General features: G+C 44.5%; 1 protein-coding gene across 1 annotated transcript in view; it reads right to left on the reverse strand.

Annotated features, from left to right (window-relative positions):
* Positions 1–17,409, reverse strand: part of glceb (glucuronic acid epimerase b) — an 83,694-nt gene that overhangs the window by 18,821 nt on the left and 47,464 nt on the right. The window contains exon 3 of the mRNA XM_064988991.1: positions 12,619–13,139. Coding sequence (XP_064845063.1) covers positions 12,619–13,126 — 508 coding nt within the window. The 5' untranslated portion in view covers positions 13,127–13,139. The remainder of the gene's footprint in view (positions 1–12,618; positions 13,140–17,409) is intronic.

Below are 17,409 nucleotides of genomic sequence, written 5' to 3' on the forward strand. Positions count from 1 at the left end.
ACTGTTCTTGAACTGCAATGTTGGTTAAGGGCTTGTAAGTAAGCATTTCACGGTAAGGTCTATACGTGACAAATAAAGTTTAATATTACTTATATATTTCAAAACTTCATCTTTAAATTAGAAACAGTGAGAAGAGCGTAGGCAGACAGGGCGCGGAGGCAGGCAGGGCGCGGAGGCAGGCAGGGCGCGGAGGCAGGCAGGGCGCGGAGGCAGGCAGGGCGCGGAGGCAGGCAGGGCGCGGAGGCAGGCAGGGCGCGGAGGCAGGCAGGGCGCGGAGGCAGGCAGGGCGCGGAGGCAGACAGGGCGCGGAGGCAGACAGGGCGCGGAGGCAGACAGGGCTGAGCTTCATAGCTGGGAGGACAAAGATAGAAAAGGAGAGAGTCCTAATAAAGAGAAGGGAGAGCAATGCAGAGAGAGCCACTGACAGAGGTAGACAGATGTAAAGAGCGAGGGGGGGGGGAGAGAGACAAAGTGAGGCAAGACACAGCCTATTTTAGAAACAAAGATGGAGAAATCGGCAAGCACACAGAAAGAAAGGAAAATGGCCACATTAAGTGATCAGAGAGACAGACCGTGAGGTGAAATTCAAGCTAATCTATTTCCAACGTCAGTTACCCAGGGGCTAGCCTCCTCGTCCCACTAGAAATAGCCTGGGCTGCCTGGCGGGTGGCACCCTGATGAATAGATAGTTTACCTAAAGAGCTCATGCCAGAGACAGCAATCACATTTGCGGCTAGCGTTAGGCTAGCCCATAGTGTTTTGGTGGTGGTGGGAGTGATTATTCTGCATTAAGCAATGGGGGGGTGTGAATCAGTTTGCATTGTTTTTTCCTGTGCAACAAGACAACACTGGACCAATGGGTGTCAATAGTTTAAAGAAGCTTCCTCAATATCTCCTTTCCTTCATTTGCACCCAATGTAAAAAAAAAGAGGAATCCACCATATTGCCTTCTGCTGTCCTCAGTTCAGAGCAGATTAAGGACAAGAGATGAGGAGAGAAAGACAGTTAAGTATCAAGTATAAACCGGCAAGACCAGACAAAAGGACGGCAGAGCTCAGGATTATTAATAATGGAATAGTTGAGGTTGTGACGTTCTCGGAATTTGGGAGCATAGTGTTCAGTATTCATTAGTCTGCCCTCAGTTCTCCATACAAAACCTAGTCAGTTGCCAGGTCGCCCTCCATCTATCTCACACAAACACTCAGCGTGCACATCCATTATTTCTCAGGGGCTGCTGGGTAAAGAAAGAGACATGTCTGATGTTGAAAGGATACCTGGCGCATGAAGACTCTCCAAAGAAAATAGATCATTTTTGGTGTGAAAATGGCTTATAATGGTTTGACTATTGCTTAGATCTTCCTGAGCTATGTTGACTTTAAAGATGATGCAAGCCATTCTCACTTAAAACTTCATTTACACTTGGGCCGCGTGGCAGCAGCAGCTGTAAGCACCATGGAAGGGGATTGCTACACGCTGCAGGAGTTAAATTAAGTCTTAGGTTTGGCGACAGTGTCTGGCCTAGATTCTATTCAGAGAGTCCTGAGCCCCCTCCACACACGCTCACTCCTCTCCTCTGGATGAAGAGATTCATATACATCATTAGAGTGAGTGAGTGAGAGAGACACTGGGGGAAGAGAAAGACCGTGAGAACACAAGAGACTAGAAAGTGATCAAGAAAAGCTCTATGGGTTGAGGAGAAAAGCTTCTCTCTCCAGTAATGACATGCACCCGGCTAGAAGTTAATTCCTAAAGATTCAACTTCAGCAGCAACTCCGTCACCTGATAAGAGTTTTCCATAAGCTCCGACCACCGGAGAAATAGCCGATAAACTGCTTTGTCAGCTGGCTACTTTTTCCACTTCATTAATTAACTAGGCTTCTTTTCATTTAAAAAGTTTAAATTCGCTAGTCAGAAAAGTCAGTAGAGCCTTCTCCCACTCGAATGAACGACATGAATCTTCTAGTGATCTATTTATAGGACAGGCGCCTGTCAGTCACAAAGCCAGAGATGACAGGGACACTGCTGGATTGTCAGTCTGCTGTCTGTCCCACCACTCGGTACCCGTGTGATCTTTGTGCGCTCTGGTTGGCTACAGTCACATGTATTTTCATGGAGGAGTGAGGTAGTCTTCAACGTCCTGTGAGTGAATGTACACTTCCTATGTACATTAATGTAAGTGGTAACGATGAGTTAAAATCCACTTCATTATTGTTTTGTGGCATATTTATTTATTTTCTTTTGCGTGTTTCATAGGCCTACTATAGCCAGCCATAGAGTCCCGGCGCATAGACTACTTACTGTGCTTTGATTAACCACCAAACAGCAAGTATTGAACCGTTTATTAAAGGTGTCGAACTGATTGAATAAATTCAATCTTCTACATCCCTTTGCCATTTATAAACCATACTTTGCTATTTATAATTCCATGGTACCGAATCGGGACAAGTAAACCAGCTCTCTAATTTGCATACTGGTAGGCAACTACTGCAGATAAACGATGAAAACATTCGGTGAAGATGTTGAATCCTCACTGCAGGAACAATAGGTAGTTGAGAAAATATGATAAATATGATCTAATAAAACAGATTGAAGGTTATAAAAGCTAATGTCATGGTCCTTGGTATGGTGTTATTCTAAATATTGATACAGACCTACTGATTTGATTAGTGTCCACAATCGAGTCGTCAACTGAGGCTTTCTGTGTATTAAAGCACGTTAAACACCTGCTTCACATTCTTCAAATCACACTTGTAGGTCTTTTCATATGCACCTGACTTTGTATAAAAGTGGGGCGTGCACAAACTGGCGGGGAGTCTGGGTGTCCTCCCCCTAACATGTTTTTAAATGTTATTTTCAACCCATTTCCCTGCAATTCTATATTGTTTCTCAACAGTGAATCCATGTTCACATGACATCATTTTCTCTCTCTTGTTTTTTCCACAATAAAACTAAATTAAAAGTGTAGACTACACTTGTTTCTGACAAGATTACTAATCTACCGCCTTCCCTCAAAGTCCTACCCACCGTGATTGATTGACAGGTCTGAAACCCTATGAACTGAGTCAAACATCCTGCCCCCTCCCTTGACAATCCCACCCACAGTGATTGATTGACAGGCCAAACTGTTTAAGCAGGGGTGTCAAACTCATTCCATGGAGGGCCTTGTGTCTGCAGGTTGTTGCTTTTTGCTTTCAATTAAGCCCTAGACAACCAGCTGTGAGGAGTTCCTTACTAAATTAGTGACCTTAATTCATCAATCAAGCGCAAGGGAGGAGCAAAAACGGGCAGACAACCGGCTCTCCGTGGAACAAGTTTGACATACCTATTAAAGGGATAGTTCACCCAAAATACAAAATTACATTGGTTTCTTTACCCTAAAAGTGTCCAAAGCAGCAGAGCCAATCAAATACATTATTTGAAGAACAAACATCATTGTGACAATTCATGTTGCAGTAAAACTAAATATGACTAACCTCAAGACCTATTTAATGTTAAAATCATTCCCGCGGGCCACCCCACTTTTCTAGGCCCACGGACCAATTTCACACAAGAAACATTGAATAATAGGCGCAATATCAAAATGCTGGCCGCTAGACTAACTATCTAAACTTGTAGTAAGCATGGTCGAATTACTGACTGGGGTGGGGCCCATTGATCATCAGTTATCATAAAAACTGCAAACAGTTGCATCCACCCTATGGCAAAATCCACCCTATGGCAAAATCCACCCTATGGCAAAATCCACCCTATGGCAAAATCCACCCTATGGCAAAATCCACCCTATGGCAAAATCCACCCTATGGCAAAATCCACCCTATGGCAAAATCCACCCTATGGCAAAATCCAAAACAACTAGCACGCTGAATTTAAACATTTTAAGAAATGTTAATTGTAAAGTCATGCGTCTCTGCTTAATACAACAACTAATTTTACCAATCTGGGAGGTAAAGTCATTACCGTATTCAATAATTTAGCTGTGTATTTCAGATGGAATATAGACAGAATGTACCAGAAGCCTCCAAAATAGAGCTTGTTCTGCAAAACAATAATACCTGGGGGTATGCCCACCCCCCAGACCGGAACTCCCTGGCTGGCTACTTTCTCCATGTTCTGACAGAAAACACTGCTGATATACATTCTAATAAGTCAGTCAAAACCTGTATGCCTACGCCTCCCTTCTAATATAGAAACGCAACGCATAAAGAGGACATGACATCATCACGTCAAAATAAACCACTTATTGTTCCGTGAATTGCATTTATACGTCAAAGAGTTGCCTTTTGAACAAGAAATGTAAACAAATGAGTCCACTTGACATCTCCACTCTGACCAAGTCTGTTGTGGAGGAGTCTCTCAGTGGACGGTGAAAGCTTTGAGTTGGTCCCAGAGTGATTAGGCAGGGTTAAAGTAGGGACAGAGATGAAAGGAGACCCATGTTTAATGCATTATGCTCCAAGGGGCCTTCGCTAAATAACTTTTCCATGGATACCAGGGCGCATCGGGTAGAAACGCTCCCAAAACCTCACGGCTGAGCCCTCGGGTCCCTCTGGCTGTGACGACCTAATTAATGGAGTGATATATTCACCCCTTTATAAGATGCAAAGTTGCAGTTGAGGTGTGAGAAAGTGCGAGTCTCTCCTCGTCTACAGGAAATGGGTGAGAGAGAATAAGTAAGCTCCCTCCAGCTTCATACAGTACCACAAATGGATTCTGCTCAGCTCCTGACTGACCCATTTTCCGCCCCAGTGAAATGCAGCCCTCCATACCTGTGATGCAGAACACTGTTGGGTGAAGGTAGCAGCATTTACTACCCAGCTGGACCCAACAACAGGGTGCAGTTCAGCCATGCAACAAATCTAGAGTGACGCAGCAACAAATAAATCTGCAGGGGTTTGACTTTTTCCATATACAAACTGCTACAGTAAATTCCTATGACTGTTGCTGAGACGATTGTTTCCGGTCAGTGGCTTATTTTTCTCATTCAAAAGAAGTTACAAGGTTTCACATTTTAATGTTGGTCATTTGAATAATTACACAATGGTCAGCAGGTAGTGAGAGCACACCACATGTTCATCACTTCAGGCACATGTTTCAATATGTCATATAAAGCGCTGATCTTTGCCTCATTCATCAATTAATATGAAAAGCAAATTATCGGGGTACAGAGTCCAAAAAGTTTTGACTTCACTTTCAAGATCAATGACATAATATCTCCCTGAACTGCTACCCTCAACACAGTCCCCCGCTCTGTCTGGCTCCAACAGTCCCACCCACTCTGTCTGGCTCCAACAGTCCCCCCCCCCCTCTCTGTCTGGCTCCAACAGTCCCCCCCGCTATGTCTGGCTCCCCAGTCCCCCCCCCCCGCTCTGTCTGGCTCCAACAGTCCCCCCTGCTCTGTCTGGCTCCAACAGTCCTCCCCCTGCCTGCTCTGTCTGGCTACAACAGTCCCCCCTCCCCCCTCCGCTCTGTCTGGCTACAACAGTCCCCCCCCCCCCCCTCCGCTCTGTCTGGCTCCAACAGTCCCACCCATGCTCTGCCTGGCTCTAACACAATCAGTCTTGTTACTGTAGTGTTAAAGCTGCAACATGTCACTTTTTGGTCGACCAAATTGACAGAGTTATACATCTGTCATTCTCATTGAAAGTTTAACAAGCGGTAAGTTCAAGTTTCTACATCTTTTACGTTGGGTTTTGTACACCAGCTTCAAAGAGCTGAAAATACTATATTTTTGGTTATTGAAAATATTTTTCAAAGTGGATTAGATGGTACAATGATTCTCTACACATTGCGTGTTTAGTCACAGTGATGTGTGCGTCACCTTTAAAGCAGGCCTTGTTGCTGTGTTCCAGTCTCCATCACATCCGGCCGTGATTGGGACTCCCATAGGGCGGTGCACAATTGACCCAGCGTCGTCCGGGTTTGATGGTTAGGCCGTCATTGTAAATAAGAATTTGTTCTTAAATGACTTGACTGGTTAAATAAGAGGTTCAATTAAATAACTTAGAAAGTACAGACAGGCTACATCTCTGCTGCATTTCCACCAGCACTACGACCACCTCCCTTCTGCATTTGTATGCCAGTAAGACCCTACATGTTGACGAGGGGCTGTCAAAAGATAATGAATATCTATTAGACAACTCCCCTCAAGTATACAAGGCCACTTTACCAACTAGCATTGGGAAGGGTCCAGCATGATGATAATGTGGTTTGGAGCCAGAGCTTTCTGAAATGGGCTATTGATTTCTGGGGGCTTTCATTTTAACAAGAGGTGCCTATCAGTAATGACTTTAGTTAAGGCCGGACTCTCATTATAGCAGGATAGCTGGCCCAGTTCTCATTATAGAAGACTAGCTGGCCCCGTTCGTATTCTCTTACAGCTAGCATCATTCGTTGTTGATTGCAACGCTAACAAGGCCTCCAAGCTAGAGTTCCAATGCCTTCTTAATTGGCTTTACAAACAAAATCAAGTATGATTATGTTTGCAGTAAAAAAAATATATATATATTGCATTTAGGTGGAGGGGCAGGTGATGCACGTCTTACATGCCGTTGGTAAATGGGATCTGTCTTGTTAATCAAGCCTGAAATCACATCAGCACAGAACAAATCCCAAAAAATATTTAGCCATCACACACACACTTCACTGGATTCTCCTGATTTCCCTAAGAAAGGCTGGTTGTTATCAAGCCATGCCTGAGTTAAAACAACGTGGAAGGGCAAAAACTCTGTGTTTATACCTGATTCATCTCAATGGCTCTTCATCATGATTTTCTGTTCTAGTCAAATCCACCTTCTGTTTCATTCATATTACAGGGTACTAAAATGGTACAATATCCATAGAGCACTAAATAGTACTGGTTAGGTAACAACACATGGCAAGCTACCATGCAATGACCATAAATACCATGTAGAATAATGTGACTCATAGCATGATGTCTGCCTGTAATATGCATTTACGGTCAGAATTAAGCCAAGAAAGTAGAAGTGGTATATGATGAAATGAACAGCGAGAGCGAGAGCGAGAGCGGCATCAGAAAGGAGAGTAATAACAAGGAGAGAAATGGAAGGAACATGAGGAGAGATGTTCTCTCCTTCCACACTTAGCAGTATCGCTGTGACTTCCAGTAAGGAGAGTGAGAACAAGAGACAGCACAAGAACGAGAGCGTGAGAGATGCAGAGGAGACGTACTGCTAGATGAGGGGGGAGAAACTGCTCACGCCATTGTGCTGTAGTCACGGCAGAACAAAAACCCAAGGCCATCCTTGGGGAGAATTTCTTGTTTAAACAGAGAAGATAAATGAAAGTGGACTGGCAGAGCAGTAAGGACAGGGACCAACACAGAGGTAGAAAGACGCTTGGTTACACTCCGGCTCAGTAAGTGGAGCACTCGAGGACAAAGGCAGACAGTGTGTGTGAGCTTCTGAGAGACTGTGCTCTTTTTAAGTCGTGTGTTATAGCCGACATATTCACACCTACCCACACACCAACACGAAGCATACTTCACAACCCACAAGATAGACAAATAGAACACACAAATCAAAATCAAATGTTATTGGTCACATACACATATTTATCAGATGTTAGTCGCTCTGGATAAGAGCGTCTGCTAAATGACTTAAATGTAAATGTAAATGTAATGTTATTAGTCACATATTTATCAGATGTTATTGCGGGTGTAGTGAAAGGCTTGTGTTCCTAGGTGCATTAATATCTAATATTAATAACAATTCACAAAAATACACAGATCTAAAAGAATGGAATTAAGAAATATATAAACATTAGGACGAGCAATGTCAGAGTGTGTGTGAGACACACACACACAAACTCAGCAAAAAAAAGAAACGTCCCATTTTCAGAACCCTGTCTTTCAAAGATAATTCGTAAAAATAACTTCCCAGATCTTCATGTGTCAGGATTCACCCAAAACATGATTTGGGGCTTTACAAATGTTTGATGTATTAGAATAATTGATTATGCTTATGTTATATTAATAGAAGGGGAGGGGTTATAAGACCCCTCTCTTCTTACCTGTATAGTCTCCTCGACTACAGATTAACAAAATATATATTCATTATAGATTTAGAATTGTTCCACAGTTGTTTGCTCTTTCTCTCTCTTATAATGTGTGACTGAGACAGAACTCTGCAGGGGAGTGTGGAAGATAAGAGACTACTCAGACATTCCACAATAAATCAGCTTTGGGGAGGGGGGATTTTAGATAAACACAAACTCTGTGTTTGTATAGCTATGGAAGCAGGGTTTTGGTCTCAGGAGTAAAAAGGTAATGACGTAGTCAGTGACATCACTAAGGCGGGGCTTCGGTTTAATAAAACAACTTGAGACCTTGTGTTTGACACAGAATTTACTCAGCAACATCCGTGCTATGGTGCTGTTTGTCAACTTCTGTCTGCAATTGCATTAATAAAAGGTTTTTGTAAACACTTAAGTAAACACTTATCCATGCTTGTTCAATCAACCATAAATAATTAATGGCCATGCACCTGTAGAACACTAACAGCTTACTGACGGTAGGCAATTAAGGTCACAGTTATGAAAACTTAGGACACGAAAGAGGCCTTTCTACTGACTCTGAAAAACACAAAGAAAGATGCCCAGGGTCCCTGCTCATCTGCGTAAACATGCCTTAGGCATGCTGCAAGGAGGCATGAGAACTGCAGATGTGGCCAGGGAAATAAATTGCAATGTCCGTACTGTGAGACGCCTAAGACAGTGCAACAGAGAGACAGGACTGACAGAACTTAAAAGTGCCTTGGTGCAAGAGTGGGGTAACATCTCACAGCAAGAACGGGCAAATCTGGTTCAGTCCATGAGGAGGAGATGCACTGCAGTACTTAATGCAGCTGGTGGCCACACCAGACACCAAATGTTGATTTTGAACTTAGAAATGTCCTTGTTTTTGAAAGAAAAGTACATTTTTTTTGTCCATTAAAATACCATCAAATTGATCAGAAATACAGTGTAGACATTGTGGCATGTTGTGTTAGCTAATCCAACTTGATCATTTTAAAAAGGCTAATTGATAATTAGAAAACCCTTTTGCAATTATGTTAGCACCACTGAAAACTGTTGTGTTGATTAAAGCAGCAATAAAATTGGCCTTCTTCAGACTAGCTGAGAATCTGGAGCATCAGCATTTGTGGGTTCGATTACAGGCTCAAAATGGCCAGACAAAGATAATTTTTCTGAAACTCGTCAGTCTATTCTTGTTCTGAGAAATTAAGGCTATTCCATGTGAGAAATTGCCAAGAAACTGAAGATCCCGTACAACACTGTGTACTACTCCCTTCACAGAAGAGCGCAAACTGGCCCTAACCAGAATAGAAAGAGTGGGAGGCCCCGGTGCACAACTGAGCAACAGTACATTAGTGTCTAGTTTGAGAAACAGACGCCTCACAAGTCCTCAACAAAACACCAGTCTCGACGTCAACAGGCGACTCCAGGATGTTATATATACAGCAACAGCAGAATAGATGGTATTGACTAGAATACAGTATGAACATATGAAATGGGTAAAACAGTATCTAAACATCATTAAAGTGACCAGTGATTCCACGTCTATGTACATAGGGCAGCAGTCTCTAAGGTGTAGGGTTGAGTAACCGGGTGGTAGCTGGCTAGTGAGTAAGTTCAGGGCAGGGTACTGGGTGGAGGCCGGCTCGTGATGGCTATTTAACAGTCTGATGGCCTTGAGATAGAAGCTGTTTTTACAATCTCTCGGTCCAAGCTTTGAGGCACCTGTACTGACATCGCTTTCTGGATGATAGGGTGAATAGGCCGTGGCTCAGGTGGTTGTTGTCCTTGATGATCTTTTTGGCCTTCTTGTGACATCGGGTGCTGTAGGTGTCAAACACTCACACAGAAAATAAGCGACATCCTCACCACACAGATATCTGATCAGAGATTAAAACCACGGGTACCCGCACATGGAGACCCTCACACTCCATTGTCTACCAACAGTCCATCTCCACGTTGTGAAACTGGAGACCCTCACACTCCATTGTCTACCAACAGTCCATCTCCACGTTGTGGAGACCCTCACACTCCATTGTCTACCAACAGTCCATCTCCACGTTGTGAAACAGGAGACCCTCACACTCCATTGTCTACCAACAGTCCATCTCCACGTTGTGAAACAGGAGACCCTCACACTCTCACACTCCATTGTCTACCAACAGTCCATCTCCACGTTGTGAAACAGGAGACCCTCACACTCCATTGTCTACCAACAGTCCATCTCCACGTTGTGAAACAGGAGACCCTCACACTCCATTGTCTACCAACAGTCCATCTCCACGTTGTGAAACAGGAGACCCTCACACTCCATTGTCTACCAACAGTCCATCTCCACGTTGTGAAACAGGAGACCCTCACACTCCATTGTCTACCAACAGTCCATCTCCACTGAAACAGGAGACCCTCACACTCCATTGTCTACCAACAGTCCATCTCCACGTTGTGAAACAGGAGACCCTCACACTCCATTGTCTACCAACAGTCCATCTCCACGTTGTGAAACAGGAGACCCTCACACTCCATTGTCTACCAACAGTCCATCTCCACGTTGTGAAACAGGAGACCCTCACACTCCATTGTCTACCAACAGTCCATCTCCACGTTGTGAAACAGGAGACCCTCACACTCCATTGTCTACCAACAGTCCATCTCCACGTTGTGAAACAGGAGACCCTCACACTCCATTGTCTACCAACAGTCCATCTCCACGTTGTGAAACAGGAGACCCTCACACTCCATTGTCTACCAACAGTCCATCTCCACGTTGTGAAACAGGAGACCCTCACACTCCATTGTCTACCAACAGTCCATCTCCACGTTGTGAAACAGGAGACCCTCACACTCCATTGTCTACCAACAGTCCATCTCCACGTTGTGAAACAGGAGACCCTCACACTCCATTGTCTACCAACAGTCCATCTCCACGTTGTGAAACAGGAGACCCTCACACTCCATTGTCTACCAACAGTCCATCTCCACGTTGTGAAACAGGAGACCCTCACACTCCATTGTCTACCAACAGTCCATCTCCATTGAAACAGGAGACCCTCACACTCCATTGAAACAGGAGACCCTCACACTCCATTGTCTACCAACAGTCCATTGTCTACCAACAGTCCATCTCCACGTTGTGAAACAGGAGACCCTCACACTCCATTGTCTACCAACAGTCCATCCATGAAACAGGAGACCCTCACACTCCATTGTCTACCAACAGTCCAAACAGGAGACACTCCATTGTCTACCAACAGTCCATCTCCACGTTGTGAAACAGGAGACCCCGGCGTATCGGTACAAGCACAAAATGGTGCTCCATTAAGTTGCCACAATCAGGTTTTGTGATCTGCCCGATCAAATCCCAGTTGTTTCATTTGCTTAATGCAACTCAATTGATGGTGCATTATTCACAAGGGGCCAGAGGTGGATTACTCAAGCCTGGTTTCCTGGAAAATTCTCCTACGGACTGTGCAGCTAAATGGCTCTTAAACTCGTACGGACACTGTCCTTTAAGACGGGTCCGTTCAGACTGCTTTGCACACAACCACTAAGTGCTGGCCCTGACGTGCCATGTATAAACCAGTGTGTGATAGAGCTTAGTGGTTCCTTTCCTGGTCCCCGTTTATGGAGTTGAGGACAAAGGCAATGAATGTTGGGCTACTTTACTTTTTTTTTTTTTACATTTGACTATTCACAGAATTTTTCCAATCCTGGTCTTGTGGTGGGACCATTCACAGGGCCCTATAAAATCCACATTGCGGAGAATGAGGACGGAATCACGGAATCCAGATATTAAAACGGAATTCAACAATATTCAAAAATGTATTGAACTTAGTAGAAAAACAAATTAATTTGCCAAAGACAAGACTAGAACAGAATGCATCAGTGATTCGTATTTTCCTGCAACTTTATGAAGCGGTAAGGAATGCCCGTGTCTGCGTGGCGAGGAATGCCCGTGTCTGCGTGGCGAGGAATGCCCGTGTCTGCGTGGCGAGGAATGCCCGTGTCTGCGTGGCGAGGAATGCCCGTGTCTGCGTGGCGAGCGCATGTCTGCACATTGTGTAGCCGTTAGGGATGATGCTAATTATAACCATCTTATGTTAGATGGAAAGGCTTTCCCCAAAACCTTCCCATTTAAAATGTCTACCAAAGTAGCCTATGGCTACCTGGCAGAATGATAACATGACCATTTGCATCAATCCAGTGGCCATTTGCTTTGCAAACTCTCCAACTACAAGAGCGCTACACAAACATCACTAAGCAAACAGTCTCTTGTTGGTTCATACTACAACCCAAATTTTGTTATCCTTCTATTTTTTTTTTAAAGTTTGGGAATTACAGAAACCTTGAAAAAACAAACAAAGAACATTTGGGGAAAAATAAATACGATTTTAAGGCCATACATTCGTGATGGTATTGATCAATAAGTAGTAATTAAGGCGATTAAAGGATTGATAGACTAGCTCTTATTTCCTGTGCGTCAGGTGAATCAAAATAACGGTTGTAATGTGGTTGGCTGCAATAAAATGCCTTTTCTCGTAGACATTGTCACGGATCAATGTTGGCGCCTCAAGGGATTCGACTCACCTTCCACTCCACTGATGCACTTGACGCGGTCGCGCACCTCCACGTTGTATGCCTCGAAGGACATGAAGACGCCGTCCGGGTGGTAGGGCTCGCGCTGCGCGTACACCTTGGAGTAGCTGTGCTGGAACTCAAAGCGCTCGTAACCGTCGTACTGCACCACCTTGCCGTACACCTCAAAGTACTTCTCCAGCCAGCTGAAAGGAAAGTACACTTCAGCACCGTCCCGCCGACCCTTTATCGTGACGTCGTCGTTAATCAGGCAGTCCATCTCTTCGTACTTGATGCCGGCAGCTCCGCCTACTATGGGCGGCGGCTCCGGGGGCTGCTGCTGGCTGCTAATGCTGGCGTCGCCCCCCTTGGCGCTGGGGGGTGGCGGCGGGGCCCGCGGGAGGAAGCGCAGGGCGGTGTCGCTGGAGCAGCGGTTCCACAGAAGCATGGTGAGGAGGGTGAAGAGGGCGCAGATGACGATCAGGGTCTTGTAGTTGACCCGGGCCGCCAGGCAACGCATGGTCACAGCACACCTGCACAGGGGAAACAGAGACTTATTAGTAGTATCCTTGGACAACATTAAGTATATAAGACACATACAGTGCCTTCGGAAATTACTTTTTCCACATGGTTACGTTACTGCCTTATTCTAAAATGTATTAAATCGTCAGACACTGGGAAATTAATTAACATTTCAGCAGGACAACACATTTTTTAATAAATGGGCAAATGTTGCACAATCCAGGTGTGGAAAGTTCTTAAGAGACTTATCCAGAAAGTGGAATCTCTGCCAAAGATATGTCATGACGTTGGCCTGTAGGTGAGGTTTATGACCCCATAAATACCTTTCCCCCTTTCCTCTCGCTCTACTCTAGAGTGACTCCTGGATCAAGAGCCTTGCTGGCTACTATTTGTTTTGTGCAGCAAACTGTGTAGCATTTTGAGTTACTTGTATAGTTCAGTAAGAAACTGTACAAAATTATTCACAACGCGATCATTAGCATTCTCTATGGGATTTTACATGTACTTGTTAGCCTTGCTAATCTTCAGATTGCAGAGTATAAGTGGGGTTTGAAATCCACGGCCCTTGGGATCAGTGCCGAGATGACTGAATATCCCCGTATGACACAAGGTTGGAATGACTATATGGATACCACACAAGCAAAGAAAGCATTGGCGTCAATATGGTCCAGCATCCCTGTGGAACGCTTTCAACACCTTGTAGAGTCCATGCCCTGACAAATTGAAGATGTTCTGAGGGAGGGGGGGGCTCAATATTATGAAGGTGTTCTTAATATTTTGTATACTCCGTGTACTTCTGCAGTGCCACTACTACTGTCACCATATGTGTGGCCCTCAACATCTTCAACAAAAACATATGCAACGTGTTATCTGGGAGCTTCATTGATACAAACAAGAGAGGTGTTGGGATGTGGGGAAAAACAGCACAGATAGTCACTCCAACACTAGCCTACTGCTCTACACCGACTGGCTTGGGCTCCACAGCTCCCGGTTCTAGACAGAGCCGACAGGCTTGGGCTCCACAGCTCCCGGTTCTAGACAGAGCCGACAGGCTTGGGCTCCACAGCTCCCGGTTCTAGACAGAGCCGACAGGCTTGGGCTCCACAGCTCCCGGTTCTAGACAGAGCCGACAGGCTTGGGCTCCACAGCTCCCGGTTCTAGACAGAGCCGACAGGCTTGGGCTCCACAGCTCCCGGTTCTAGACAGAGCAGACAGGCTTGGGCTCCACAGCTCCCGGTTCTAGAAAGAGCCGACAGGTCTGGGCTCCACAGCTCACGGGTGATCAATTAAGGAATACACAAAGTAGACTAAACCACTTAAGGAGATGCAAGGTGATTGAGGAGCATCTGCAGATGAGTTGATGAGAATCGAATGCAGATTAACTTGAGGAAAGGAACCAGCATTATGGTAAATGTGATGACGAGCAGCATTTGCAATTAGTTGTTTGTGTCCGCCTTTTGCAGCTGCTTCCGCTTGAGGGTTGTGAATGGAAAACATTCAACTACCACTTCAGAGGCTTGCATAGACCAATTCACTTAACGCATGTCAGCATTGGCAGTTGAGCACAGGGGTGGAGAGTGAACGAGTAAATAGCTAGAATAGTGTTTTCCAAATAGTGGATTACAGACAGTCCCTCTTTGGTTGTGGGTAAACACTTGTCTACGAGAACGGTATTAAGAACTTGAAACGCTTTGAGGTGAGGGTCAAAACTAGATAAAGGCTGGAGTCGACGTCTACCAGGCGAACGAGACGCGTCAATTCATTCACCCGATTAACAGTGCCAATCAGCGCGGGTCCGAGACTCACGTCGTCCGCCATGTTGTTTCTGGCATTTCCATTGTCCTGAGAGAAATCAATAGACAAACCCCCTCACTAATTACAGCTTACGGCGCTAGGAGTTGCAGATGCAGCAACGACTCGGCCTTCCCACAATACAGGAGGAGAGGAGGAGAGGGTAGAAAATCATTACTTCCAACAGCATCTCAATGCTTCAGCTTAATCCAGCCACAGCTAAAGGTCAACACAATGAATGCGCATTAATTCCACACTGGGAGCAATCTATCTGCCCTAGCAACGCCGAGTCAAATTACAACGATAATGGTCTCTGGTCTCCAACAAAGTTATACACCAAGGACAAGCATGTAGCCAGACAAGGACAACAGGAGTTAGGAGGTTCCAGTTCTCTCTAATAAGCATGTAGAGTAAAGGCATGATATGAGGCAGGATAGGCTACTCTCTTAAGAACAGCCTTGAGTGCTGGGTGATTTAAAATGTCAATCAAATGATCGATAATATAATAATGCTCTTAGCAATTTTTTTTTTTTTTTATTTACAATCTGTAGACACTATGAGAATAGAAAGGTTCACAACTTTTGTAAAACATCACAGCTGAAAAAGATATACCAAATAGAAACCAAAACTGGATGGTGTTCAGAACTATGTGAGGAGTGGAGGGGAGCTGAAAGATGTATAAGCTGGAAGTAGAAGCCTAAGTGTTGTTGTTGATTCGTTTAATCCAATTAGGGGAGGGGTGGTAGGGTTAGGCGGAAATAAAGGGAAACATATACAGTACCAGTCAAGTTTGGACACAGGGTTTCTATTTTTTTGTTCTCCCCCCCCCCCCCCTTTAGCCACCCTTTGCCTTGACAGCTTTGCACACTTGGCATTCTCAAACAGCTTCATGAGGTAGTCACCTGGAATGCATTTCAATTAACAGGTGTGCCTTGTTCAAAGTTAATTTGTGGAATTTCTTTCCTTCTTAATGCGTTTGAGCCAATCAGTTGTGTTGCGTACAAGGTAGGGGTGGTATACAGAAGATAGCCCTATTTGGTAAAAGACCAAGTCTATACTATGCTTATTTGAACTGTTCTTGGCAAAGGGAAACGACAGTCCATTATTACTTTAAGACATGAAGGTCAGTCAATACAGAACATTAAGAACTTTGACAGTTTCTTCAAGTGCAGTCGCAAAAACCATCTGGCCACAGGAAAGAAAGACCCAGAGTTACCTCTGCTGCAGAGGATAAATTCATTAATTACCAGCTTCAGAAATTGCAGCCCAAATAAATGCTTCAGAGTTCAAGTAACAGACATCTCAACATGACTGCGTGAATCAGGCCTTCCTGGTCGAAATGCTGCAAAGAAACCACTACTAAAAGGACACCAATAAGAAGAGACTTTCTTGGGCCAAGAAAACAATATTTTCCCTTCCAAATTGCCATGTCTTCGTGAGATGTAGAGTAGGTAAACGGATGATCTCCGTGGTGGTGGTGTGATGGTGTGGGGTGCTTTTCTGTGACACTCAGTGATTTATTTAGTGATTTATTTACAATTCAAGGCACACTTAACCAGCATGGCTACCACAGCATTCTGCTGCGATACGCCATCCCATTTAGTTTGAGCTTAGTGGGACTATCGTTTTGTTTTTCAACAGGACCATGAACCAAAACACACCTCCAGATTGTGTAAGGGCTATTTGACCAAGAAGAAGATTGGAGTGCTGCACCAGATGACTTGGCCTGCAGCCAACAAGGGATGTGGGAACTCCTTCAAGACTGTTGGAAAAGCATTCCAGGTGAAGCTGGTTGAGAGAATGCCAAGAGTGTGCAAAACTGTCATCAAGGCAAAGGGTGGCTATCTCAAATATATTTTGATTTGTTGAACACTCTTTTGGTTACTCCATGATTCCATATGTGTTATTTCATAGTTTTGATGTCTTCACTATTATTTCTACAACGTAGAAAATAGTAAAAAAAATAAAGCAAAACCCTTGAGTAGGTGTGTCCAAACGTTTGACTGAGACTGTATACATTCAGCCTGGTGTTAGTAACCCAGCTCACAATATAAACCCTGAAGATCATGTGTTAGAGATCGTGTTCTAACAATAGCTGCTGCAAATACATGAGCTGTCTGGGGTGGGGTAGAAACACACTTTCCAATAATAGCGAGCACTTCCATTTGGAAATAGGTCTACACATGGTTCTCTCCAAGTATCAGCTGCTGGAGGGTGAAAGTGAACTCTGCACTTGCAGTTACCAACTTTAAGTGTCATGTCATGTGAAAAATCTGCTTTGGCAGACCTCTGCATATGTAAAATATTGCTGTGTGAATAAAAGTATCATTGATATTTGGCAAAAAGTCAGCATAGTGGAGAGATGAATGATTGGGCTGCTGGGAGCTCTGACAATGATGAGAACTCTGGGAGGAAGCCTGGGGACTGCACAGTGAAAGATAAGCAGACTGTCTCCATCTTGTCAGGGCCTGACTTTAAATAATTGGATCT

The sequence above is a fragment of the Oncorhynchus masou genome, chromosome 2, assembly GCF_036934945.1.
Source record: "Oncorhynchus masou masou isolate Uvic2021 chromosome 2, UVic_Omas_1.1, whole genome shotgun sequence".
Taxonomy (NCBI): Eukaryota; Metazoa; Chordata; class Actinopteri; order Salmoniformes; family Salmonidae; genus Oncorhynchus; species Oncorhynchus masou.